This window comes from Manacus candei, unplaced genomic scaffold, assembly GCF_025592945.1.
Source record: "Manacus candei isolate 608988 ecotype Guabito, Panama unplaced genomic scaffold, ASM2559294v1 h1tg000018l, whole genome shotgun sequence".
NCBI classification, from domain to species: Eukaryota; Metazoa; Chordata; class Aves; order Passeriformes; family Pipridae; genus Manacus; species Manacus candei.
The window spans coordinates 1,050,513-1,063,218 of NW_026138066.1; the positions used below are offsets into that span (position 1 = coordinate 1,050,513).

General features: G+C 39.4%; 2 protein-coding genes across 7 annotated transcripts in view; both read right to left on the reverse strand.

Annotated features, from left to right (window-relative positions):
* Window positions 1–12,706, reverse strand: part of CEP83 (centrosomal protein 83) — a 193,935-nt gene that overhangs the window by 25,458 nt on the left and 155,771 nt on the right. The window lies entirely within an intron of this gene.
* Window positions 4,959–12,706, reverse strand: part of TMCC3 (transmembrane and coiled-coil domain family 3) — a 159,059-nt gene continuing 151,311 nt past the window's right edge. For all 4 annotated transcript variants that reach the window (XM_051784070.1, XM_051784072.1, XM_051784071.1 and 1 more), the window contains exon 4: window positions 4,959–11,009. In XM_051784070.1, the coding sequence (XP_051640030.1) occupies window positions 10,707–11,009 (303 nt within the window). In that variant the 3' untranslated portion in view covers window positions 4,959–10,706. The remainder of the gene's footprint in view (window positions 11,010–12,706) is intronic.

Below are 12,706 nucleotides of genomic sequence, written 5' to 3' on the forward strand. Positions count from 1 at the left end.
GTTGGAGACGAAATATCAGCAGTGTTCTATCTATACCAATGTACCCCTACAATGAAATAAATAGCACTACAGAAAACTACAATTAAGTAAAATTTAATTTTTATTAAAAACATATTTTGTTGTAAACAATGAAAAGTCATACTTCTAAATTCTAAGCTTTACAATGCAAAAAAATCTTTCCAAAAAGTATTATGAAGTCACATTCTCATTTTCTGTATCCAATTTGCTCATTTTATTTTTCTTTCACTATCAGCTCTACAAATATTAATGCTAACTAAGGTAAAATAGTAAAATAGAAATCTTTCTCCCATGTACAGCTGCATCAGCGGGAGTGGTAAATTGCATAGATTCTTTCTTTGGTTCTATTAGTGTTTGTTCATATCAGAATTATATAGCTGTGATCTATTGGAAAACAATTAATTTACATGAGAAACATGCTAAGTCACTCACTGTGAACTCTGCGGACATAGCAAAAAAATTACAAAATCTAAAATCAACAGACAGGGTTGGGTGTCTCTTGCCAGCTAATTTATGTGTAAATATTTCCAATCTGGAATCTTTTGCTAAGAGGATGGCTCAAGATGGTGGAAATATGGTTACTTTATTTTTGCCTCCATGTTTTTTTACACTGATCAGAAAAGGGTACTTGTTTCCTTCCAAGACCCACTGAGTCAGGTAATTCTAGTTACTCACCCAATAGCCATCAATCTTGAAGTGCAGGTGGTAATGATGCTCTTCATTGTCACAGTGGCCATCTCTCTCCATGTCTCATAGCAGTGTGAGCAGCAGTGCTGAAAACCTGCTCCTACCTCTGCTTGCTTTAAAAGTAGAGCTGCTGTAGTGAGTCAGATGGGCTTGACCTGGGAATCTTGCAGAGTATAAGGAAAGAGAGAAAAAAAGGAAGAGTCAAGTTCAAGGGCACAAGGAGGAAAAAACTGAAGGAAGGAGGAATAGAAAGCAGGGTTTATAGGAATGGGAGTGGGGCTTATGGACATAGCAGAGAGAGAAGAGGCCAAAAGATAATCAAGAGGGGAACCTCAAACATCTCTCACAATACAGAGGAGTTTTTTGTAAAAATAGAAATTAATGCAACTACAGATCTCAGTAATTTATTTTTTAAAAAGAGTAAGGTCTCTTTAAGGAATACTTTAATTCTGGCTCAAGTAAAAGTAAAGAGATTTCATTTAGAGACCTCACAATTTTTGATCAACAGTATTAAAGATTGTGTCTCTTTAAATGTCACATTCTATTACCTCTGGGTAGATCAACATTTCATAGAGCAGCAAGGTTCATCCTCACACCAAGAAAAGCAATATATAAAGAGATGTAAAGTATGTATAGAAGCCCAGGAAAATATTTCAATGCATTTTGCAGATACACTCTTTGGAGGAAGATGCTGTGTAAGCATGGTCAGAAAAAGTCTTGAGTTTGAAAGCTCATTCAGACTTCCTTGCTGCCTCAGTTGAGCAAGCTGAAAATAGTTGCTAGATTAGATAAATCCTCAAGGTCCTGTAGCCCAGTGGCATATCTTCAGAGAAGGTTTTGTTATGTATACATGCTGCTGGTTGTACCTGCAGTTTAATCCGTGCTTAGTGTATGTCACCTTGACCTGAATCCAACCTGAAGGATAGAGGCTAAGTGGGGAATTAATGTTGGGACTACAAGCTCAGTTCAGCACATGAGTCAGCACAGCCTGAAAGCATCCAAATAGTTTTATTGTCCCATACAATTGTGGCAGAGATGTCTGTGGCTAAGTAGTGTGCTATTTGTGATAGACAGTTAAAACCATACGTTGTTTTGTGTAAATTGCCTGAGAAAATTAATACTTTTTGCATCCCAAAGTCAAAAGATGGAATTGCTTTTACATGCCATAGTGCTGTGGTGAGAGTCTTCCCCAGTTAGAGGGCTTTTTACGGTTAAGCTCAGTAGGGTCAGAATGCAATTTTTAGTGCAAAGAACATCAGTAGATAAAAAAGCGTAAGGCAGTTTACAAAGCCATTATTCAGACAAATATGTCGTATGGGACTGCTGACCACACAGGCATTGTGTTCCCTACTTTTCTCTTCAGCATGTACATACAGTATTTCATGCTGATCTTCTGTGTCTTTCCTTTTTCATCATGGGTCTGTGATGTCAAACTATGACACTAGGGCGGGGGAAAGGATGTTTCTCTGACAAGTACCAACTCATTAAAATGGTATTCGACAGAAAAATATATAGAGAATTTATTGGGCTACAAGGATATTTCATATCACATAAATATCACATATCATAAATATCACAAGGATATTTATATATATTGTTCTCATATATGAGTCTTCAGTCCTGACTGTGCTTTCATTTCCATTAAATTGATTCCATTCTAGCCACACCAACTAAAGAGTTTTTCCAAATTTACACACACAGAGGTGGGTAGAACCACACACTCACCAACTGAAGGGTTAACATGGTGAAATGCAAGTTCAATTCCTAAAGTTTCTGTCAAAAGCATGTCGGTGCTTCTTTCAGCAGCTCAGCAGTGTCCAGCTTTAAGCTTGTCCTAAGACAGGGTATCAGAGAATCATAGAATATGCTGAGTTGAAAAGGACCCATCAGGATCATGGAGTCCAATTCCTGGCTCAGAGCAGGATACTCCAGGAATCATGTCATGTGTTGTCCAAACACTTGAACTTTGTCAGGCTTGATGCTGTGACTACTTCATGGGCAGGTCTGTTCAAAGGCTCAACCACCCTCTGGGTGAAAAACCTTTTCCTGATACCTAACTCCCCCAACTCAGCTTCATGCCATTTCCTCGAGTCCTGTCACCGGTCACCAGAGTGAAGAGATCAGAACGTGGCCTCTGCTTCCCCTCCTGAGGATTTTGAAGACACAGTGAGGTCTCCCATCAGTCTCTTCTACGCTGAACAAATCAAGTGACTTTAGCCACTTCTCATGAGGCTTCTCCTCCAGACCTCTCACCATCCTGATGGCCCTCCTCTGGATGCACTCTAATTGCTTAATGTCTTTTTTATATTGTGGTGCCCAAAACTGCATGTAATATTCAATATGAGAGGCCGCACCACTGCAGAACAGAGCAGGACAATCACCTCCCTTGACCAGCTGGCAATGCTGTGCTTAACATGGTACAGGACAGAGTTGGCCCTCCTGGCTGTCAGGGCACTGCTGACTCATATTCAAGTCGCCATCAACCAGGACCCCCAGGTCCCCTTCCGCAGCACTGCTTTCCAGCCTCTCATTCCCCAGTCTATACACATAACCAGGGTTGCCCCATCCCAAGTGCAGAATGTGGCACTTACCCTCATTGAACTTCACCTGGTTGGTGATTGCCCAGTCCTCTAATTTGCTGAGGTGTCTCTGCAGGGTCTCTCTGACCTCGAGGGAGTGAACAGCTCCTTCCAGTTTAGTGTCATCAGCAAAGTTACTTAGCATCCCTTCCAGTCCCACCTCCAAGTTGTTAAGAAAGATGTTAAAGAGAACTATGCCAAGGATGGAACCTTGTGGAACCCCATTAGTGACTGGACACCAGCCTCTCCAGTAGTTTAGCCTCTCTGCTTTACTTCTGTCTGAATCTGGTAAGCTGCACATAAAAGGTGACATAGCATTGATCCACTAGGCAAGCCCACAAAACTAAAGAGTTGTCACCTAAGTCCATAGTCCAAATAGGAATTGAGGAGGACACCGCACAGAAATTTCTCCTTTCAACTACTTTGATGCAGTGCTAGTTGCCATGGGAGGCAGAACCTGCTGTTTTACTGCTGTACCTTCCACAGCAGCACAGAGAAATAAGCACACGTGCATTCAGGAATCATTTATCACTAAGTTTATAAACTGTAGTGCCTGAACCAGCTAGTTCAAAGTCGGTTTGGGTGTTGCAAAACAAGTCACGGCATAATAGCAGATGAAGTCTTTGGTTGTTGGAGTTATTTGGGGCACAACATGAAGTATTTTCAGAGTACACTGCTGGTAAGGCTTATTTGTCTCATCCAGTGATTGCTAACACTGTGCAGTGACCACTTCTTGGCAACACTCCTCTTTCTGTGCTAAGTTAAACAGCACTGTTCTGTTTTATCCTCTGCCTTTCTATTTTTGGGTGCTAAAAGAGTTACCAGGGTGTGTTATGCACACTCCAAAGCCAGAGTTTTGAACAACTCAGAGAACTGATGATAAGTGAGGTGCATTTTTTATGTCTGGTTTGCCAGTATTAGCAGGGATTATTCAGCCCATGCCAGAAGTGGGCAAAAAGCTATTAGTGGTTGTGAGGGACCCTGGTGTTTGTGAATGGAGTTAGCCTTAACATAGAATGAATTCCAGGCACCCATGTAAAACCCAGCATCACGAGACCTTGGAAAGCCTGCAGGTGACATGGGAGTGCCTGTACACCATTTCTTCAAATAGGAGAAAACAGGAAGTACTGTGGGACTGCAAAGTTACTGTTAATGGCACAGTTTCTGCTCTGTTCTTGGAATTAAAATAACATCATTCCCAATGGCTGCCAGTGCCAGCTGATGAGATCCCTACTTTATGAAAAATAAATGCAAATGTTTTGCTTTATGTCAGCTACATTAAGTTGCATTTTTGGCACTTGCGACCAAGATTTCTGACAATAACATAAAAATACATCTTAGGTTTCTAATTCAGTTTAAAAAAAAAAATAATCCAAAGTGAGTGCAACTGTTTGGCACAACAGCGTGACATTTGCATAGCATGTTCACACAAGCTCTGGAGAAAAGTAATGATGATACCTAATTCAGTTTTGCTATGTCACAGCTGTAAATGAAACTCAAATTATCAGGTTTTGGTCAAAACTGCAGGAGAGCAGAATGCTCAGTTTAATAATTTTAAAACTAGGCCTTGTGCTTAATGGATTAGCTTTGCCACTGTCAATAGAATAATTTGTTACTGAGAAAGGAAAACTGATAGGGGCTTGAGTGTTCAGACAGTAAGTTCAAGAGATGATATTCATAATCAAATAAATGTAAATATTTTTATTTTAAAAAATGTTAATGGCACCTTAGAGGCAGTCATGACTACACAACCAAATATACAAAAATTACATTTTCGTAATTGCATCTTTCCACAGTACTGCACAAAATGGAAATAATATGAGAAACGTTGCAGGTGACACACTGAGACAATTAATTTTAGTCAATAAAAGCAGACAGTTTTTGGTACACCTTGATACTACCAGACCCAGATTCCCTGGGTAAAAAGGAAAGGTGGCTTTGTGCAAAACTTCCCAACAACAGTACAACTTAATATGCTAAACATACAGCAAATCAACCGTACAAGACAGTTTGACTAGGCCTCATGCAGTCTTTATATACAGCATCATCTCGGCTTTTTCAGGGAAAATAAGCAATTCCACTGACTAAAACAAAACTTTTCTTGGTCTTTCACTGTTGTAATGTAAAATTGTCTGATTCTTTGTGCAGGATTCTACTTAGGATCAGAGAGACCATTCCAACTTTATCTGAAAACAAGTCCTTTATAATCTCTTGTACTTTAAAGGGAAGCAATATAATTAATTAAGGCCATGTTCTGGCATGATGGTAAATGAAGAAAGCAGATAAATATTTGCTTGATTAAAAAAATAGAGAATAAATTTGCCTGATTGCTAGTCCTAGATGGACTTTTGGAAGTGATTAAATTTTGTTATCTAAATTAAAGTGTTTAATTACAATAATCTGTGTTTACCTTCTGTCGTACCATTGAATATGGAAGTAAAATGTCTTTATCATATCGGAAAGGGACTCGGTTTCCCAAAATAAAAAGAAAAGCAAATAAAAAAAAGTTGGTTTTCATACCACCTAAATGAACCTCAAGGTTCTGTGTTGGTTGTTTTTTTTCCCACATTTCTTCTTAATTGATTTTGATTCCAGAAAGCACTACCTGTGATTATGTAGTTAATATTGTATCAAACATAAGCCTGAGTTGATACCTTTTTGAACAGCTGCATTCAACTTTAAGTGTTAGAGTACTTGTTTATTATGTTGTTCAGTAGCTAATAATTAGTTTGTAACCCTTATGATTACAAAACTGAAGCATATGCTTACAGTGGATTTGTCTAGCTTCAGTTCTAGTCAGTGTATCATGTATCTTTCCTACAGCAAATTGTATTCACCTATTGAATTTCTATTCCCCAGATAAGCAGTTATGATTTGTTCAAAGAAAACCACTGGCTTTTAAATATCCTTCATGGACAGCAGATATCGGATCTATATGTGATGGTCCTGCAGCAGAGGCACTGCATAACACAAGCATTTTAATATTAAACTAAAATGCAGTGAGATTTTATAGTGGCTCTATAAGAATTCAGAACAAGTAGATATCATATCACAGGAGTGCAATAAAATGAGAAGTTGCATGAATGCATATAATGTAAAGCAGAACGGCGAAGAAATTTAAACTGAGTCTCATTCAGTCCCACCAATCACTAATTGGACATTCAACAGTAACAGAGCTGAAGCTAGTTGAAGCTAGCAGAGGGATCCATTCAACAAGTTTTAGAGAAAGCCTCATTTAGTGCTGAAAGCTGAAGTGGGAGAAATCAGGAAAATTGTGCTAACTTTCCTAAGAAATTAATCTCCAGAACCCTCTGAACAAAAAGCTGTCAACAGCCTACTGAACAGTATGAACAACTAATTGAGGGGCTTTTCCATCAGAGAACTACTGTCAAAGTGAAGTGAAATAATTGACTACCAGGCAGCACCAAGCAAAAAAGACACTACCTGGCAACTTTTTGTTGAGTAGGAGTATTTTAGAGGCTCATGATGAGCAGGTGTAAGAAATATCCTAAGAATGTCTAATGTGTTGTATGAGAACATAAAAGCAAACTGTATCCTGACAGAACATGGTTAATTCCTTGAGAAGCTGAACAGAGTTCTCCTTAAGAGGTCTTGCAATTTTCTGGGTTGGCCTACTCATACTTTCATGGTAAGCAGAGCTCTGACTGCAGGCCAGATATGTACATTCACATAATCCCAGTCTAGAGAGAGGAAGTGATCTCAGTACCGAAGATAATGGCACAGGCACCAGTCTGCTCTTGATCCTGCTCTTGATCTAACAGCTTGCTAGCCTGTCCCACCACATCCTGGTAGTGTTTGTATCTGTTCCCTGTAGGAAAATGGTAGGAAGAACTTTTCTACACTGAAGCTGCCCGGTTTTATGGGCAGCTAATGATTCACTGCAGCAAGAAAGAAAAAGCCTCATCTCCCTTTTTGTCCTTGCTTCATACTCATGAGATCTTTCTACCAGCCCTTTAATATCTAGATGTGCAGAACCATACATCTCTTACGCCAAGGTTTTCTTCCAGTCTAGTGAACTAACATGGCATATGGAAGACTTCACCACACACCAGTGTTAGCACAAGGTAGGAAATGGAGGGGTGATGGCAGAAGGGTTGACTCCTCTCCCCTTGGTGGCTTCCACTTGGCAGGGTTCCTGGCACTGCAGCCTTACTCTGTGCAAAACTATAGCAGTTTCACTCAAAAGCAAGCTTTTGCCCTTCACTATTTTATTATTTACTTGATGTGTGCCACATCCTCCAGTGATTTAAATCCAGCAGAGAAAATAGAGAATTGATGTGCCCATTCACCAATTAGGGTTGTTTTAATTTGCATAACTAATATTATGCAGTCTTTTTATCTTTTTCTGTGTCCTCTGCCAGATGTAAAGTTAATATGGAAATGCAAGATCTTCCTGTTTCCAATTTGAACATAGATTCTATCAAGATAGTAACCAATCTTTTGTAGAGCCATCGATTTTACATTCTACCCTCATTTTGCACTGAGGCTGTCTTCCAGAATTGCAATAGGATGCCCTTGGAGCAGAGGCCTTCATGGTCCCAGGTTGTACAATACCAGCTTCCCTTGTTACAAGAAAAATACACCTGACCTTGAGACTACCTGATGTAACACTTAACTACATAAACTAGCACTGGGAGGATTATCTCTTTAAACATATAATCATGCAACAGGCAAAGGAGATTTTCTTACATACACATTATTAACAGGTGGCATTCCTTTCTTGCACATCTAACCTTCTGAACTCATTTAACAAAACGCTAAACAAACTGTTTTCTCAAGAGACCAAAACAGAAGGTAGCTGTGCAAGCTGAATATAAGAATGAAGATTATAATAAAGATGGCAAGAAAACACCATGAAGCATCACAGCATTCTTAGGATCAGAACTAGGATTCTTTTTGTTTGGTTTTGGTAATGGATGTATAATCATGTGACTAGGGAAATGAGGGAGTGGGAGAGTCATAGGGCTGATTAGTAAAATGGGTGGTGGTGTTTAGGAAAAGACTTCAGAAAGGAAAGGGCTCTGAATAAAACTCCATTCATTAGCTAAAGAAATGGGGAAAAAAAAGGAAAAAAACCATTATATCATTATATGCCTTTTCAAAATGAAGATAGGACCACAATGTAAGAAAACCATGGAAAAAACCAAGAGGATCTGAGGACACATCAAAAGGAAACAAAACCACCAAGGAAAACCTTTATTGTGATGTAAAAGTCAGGAAAAAGCTGCTGCTTTTTTAATTTTTCTAACATTGTAGAAGGGACTTTCCTGGGAAGATAAGTTTATGAGTTGCCTCAGCGGAAGCAGTGCCCTCAGTCTATCTGCTGGCTGTAAAAGGAGGCCAAGTACAGCTGCTTGGAAGGTGGAGGTGAATGCCTGTTGCAATGCATGCAATACAGTGACAAAATGGGTTAAGAGACATGGGAAGGTCTCCCTGAACTGAACAGCAGCAGGAGCACATGTAGCAAGGAAGGCAGAAAAGTTTTCTGCATAGCACAATACATCTTTCCTTCTTCAGGGGATACCAGAAATACAGGAGTAAAGAGAAAAAAAATAATGAAAAGGATAATGTATCTATATAATCATTTTTCCTGACACAGTCAGGGATAAACCAATCGGCAAGTCTGGGCTCTTAAAAGTCATATTTCTCTCAGCAGGACTTTTGCTTCCACTCCACCATGCTCTGAGACGAGGTGGGGCTGGGTTAGGATAACATGGGTGTGCCTGACCTGATCCAGTTCCGGCGCCTGCAAACCAGCACAGTCCTTCCTGAATTCTCTGTTCGAAGATGTAGTACATATAAAGAATTCTTTAAAATTTTTTTAAGTGTTTTAATTGAATTTTCTAATTACTGAGTCATATTATTATTTATGAAGTTAATTCTGTCCTTTCTTCAGTTCCTGAAACCACAAAAAGTAACTATTCACTGTTAATCCAATCATGGTAAAATGTCAAAGTTCTTCCCCTGCCTCTCCCTCCCCCACTCCCTTTCCTCAGAATAAGGTTCTCACAACTTCTACAGCAAATATTGCACTTGATTAAAAACAAATACACACACCAAGCCTCTCCCTCCCTCCTGTAATACCAGCATAGAAAATACTGCAACTGAAAAGAAAATCTGTCATGACAATTATTTTCACAGGTAGTAACACTGAACATCAAATAACTGGAGACACTATCTTTTCATTTAATGGAGAGTGGAGAAGAATTGTCGTTGTGGTGGTTTGTTTTGTGGTGGTTTTTGTTTGTTTGTTTTTAATAAAGATCTTGTTTTACATCGTGGCTGAAAGCCAAGCAGATTTCAGGGAAATTTTTTTGCAGTTCTTAAATCAAACAAAATAAATTCCAGTGAGAAAACAAACCCAACCCTGTCTCCTAGTAGTACTACTGCATGTTAATACATTATTTTCAGGAATGTTTGTCAAGAGAGTCTGCAGTTTGTATATTTACAGAAGTTTAACTCCCTGCTCCCCTAAGAAGCGTTTCATTCAGGTTTCTGCCACATTCTTTAATCTGACACAAGAAAGAAATCCACTGTACCCAGAGTCACCTATATGCTTTGCATCAAGTCAGAACACCCCAACAATTCAGTGCTAACAAAGGCTAACCTCAGTGATGCCTTTCTGTGTACTTCTTTCCCCCTGCAGGTTACAAGGGTTGAAGCAAGTGCACTGGTCTGGATAACAACCACCAGCTACTTGCTTTTTTACTCCTTTACAAAGTGGTCTGGAGATCTTATCATTCCATTCAGTCCATCTTTGGAAGTCTTATGCCACATGTATGTGTTTCCCAAATGTGATAAGGAACAGTGCCAGAATGAACAACTGCTAACTGTGGTCAATAGTCATCATTGGTCTAATTTACAAACAATAAACTCTGTGTAAAAAGTTACTAGCAGAAGCATCGAGTTTCATTGGTCCTGAAAACTAGAAACTCCATATACAGATACTCATTAATTTAGAATCAAGTAATACATATGACAGCACAATTTGGCTTGTTACTCCAGTTGGATTCAGAGAGAAATTAATTTATGAGTCTAACAGGGCCGATACACATTATGGGACTCCCTCCTGTCACACTCTTTGCACTCCAGCCTAGTAAAAAGCACAGCTGACACTTGCAGTTGCTGGGATTCCTCCCAGACCATCATACTGTCTTTTGTGGGTGTGGGTTTGTAAAGTGGACAACATTTTGTATTAAGGCAGAAGACTGACTTAAATGAGCAGTTCATCACAGACATAGCCAGTTAGACAAAATCAGATTGAACAACTGACTGCCAACGAATATGCTTTTATGCATTTACACCAGAATTTGTATACACACAGTGCTTAAAAAACAGGGAGGGGAAGAAAATGAAAAAAAAAAAAAAAAAGAAAAAAGAAAAAAAAAAAGTCCAACGGCTTCATCTTGGTATAATCATCCTTTCTATGGCACAAATTATATGATCCCAGTTTTTACAAAATATTGCCAGCAGCGTCACTGCGAAAAAAGTGCAGATGATATGAAAGCGGCTCTTCATCATAGGAGCAATGAACTTTGCAATAGTAGAAACACACACTAAGATGACAGTCATGAAGGCCAGGATAACATTTATACATTTCCCCAGGAGCACTTTGGCATTAACTGTTTCAGACTGCTGTGCTTGCTGTTCCTGCTGATGGAGCTCCAGTTTGGACACCCGGGTCTGGCATGATTCCAAGGCTTCCTAGAGACAGAAAACAAGAATTAGGGCAGCTGTACTTCCATTCAACACTTTTTCATGTTTTAGCTGCTGAGCCATCCATCAGCTAGATTAGATGTGTAATTTATTATTCACTGCTGAAATTTCAGTGAACCACGAACTTCTTTAAAAAAGTGCACATGTATATCTACATGAATGTATCACTGCCTGCTCAGGCATAATCAAGTCTAACAACACTGGCCACAGTGTAGTTTTTACCTTTTTCATGCTTGAGAAAAAGCATCATAACTCTAATGTTCATGACAGATGTTTGCTGTATATACTGATGAGATAAAGTACTGAGAAAGCTGTTGCCATAGCAACTATCACTGCGTTAGAACAGCAACAAAATTGGTTTCTTTCTATATACTATAGAAAACATTAGGGTGGGCTTGCTGCAATACTAATTAAATCTACTTTGCAACATGTAGTATTTGTTTTACATAACCTCTATGGTCTACATTTTTTTTCTCTCAAAGCCACCTGTTGCACAATGTGGGCTTGAGTCCTCTGTAAGATCTGGCCTTCTCCCTCTATCAGTGTGAAGGCTCATTGATCCATACCCCAAATGGGCAGGGGAGACAGTGGAGAAACCTGCGGTGGTGCTTTTATGGGATTCTCTTTCATATGATCTATTCCTCTTTACAATTTGTTCCAAAGGGAGCAGACCTTTCTCTTCTTCTTGAGGATGGACTAAAAGCAATCTTTGAGTAAAATGCTTTCTAAGGCACTAACCCCACACTTAAGCCCTCCCAAAGTGAAACATAGAAACATTTCCAACTGCTTCACTTATTTGCCAAAATGCACTTCTTGCTGGAGTTGGGATTTGGGCACCAATAGTGGTAACATGGTGGAAAGCTATAATTTAATGAGATTGATCAATGTGACATAACCTTTTACCTCTGCGTAAAAGGGAAAACTGATGTTCCAGCATCCCTACTTCCTTCCCCACTCTCAAACTCCAAACATTTTCCTTGCACTGGCAGGGGCATTCACCTGATCACACAGTAAGCTGTTTCAACCCAAACCTCTGTGTATTAACTCTGTCTTGCTGGGTCAGTTCTCTTATTTTAGCAAGTTGAACTGGCTTACCATGTGATCAGCCAGGCACCAAGGTCATTGCAGAGCACACAGCACAGTGTATTACACAAAACTGGTTTTTCACTCTTCTAGGAATTAGTTATATATACATATATATATATATAAGACAATTCTTAATGGGTGGCACAAAGTCCCTTATGGTTCATGCATGCTCTCCACTACACACTAAAGACCTTTCCTGGTACTTATTCCACTCTGACTGTAAGTTATTCTCAAATCTTGTGCTGCTTTAGAGAAAGTCTAGCTGCAAAAGTCTGGTACCTGCAGCTCTGCATTGAGAGGCTGAGCATGTCTTTAGAAACGATCTGCACATCCTTTAGCGACAGAGTTAAGTTGTTACTCAAAATATCCAGAGCTTAAATGCCTTCTCTCTATTTTAGCTTATCTGCCAAACCCCCCAAAGAGGCAGGTTTAAACAGGCCCAGCTGTATAGAGATAAAAGAAACAAGGTTGTATCAATGTAGCACTTCGATTAGTTTTAAAAGTCTCTGACATCCCCCCCCAGGATTCTGCTAACAAGTTAGCGATTAACTCATAGCCCTTCTGCTGGACAGCTCAGGTCTCATGTTTTTACATCCTCA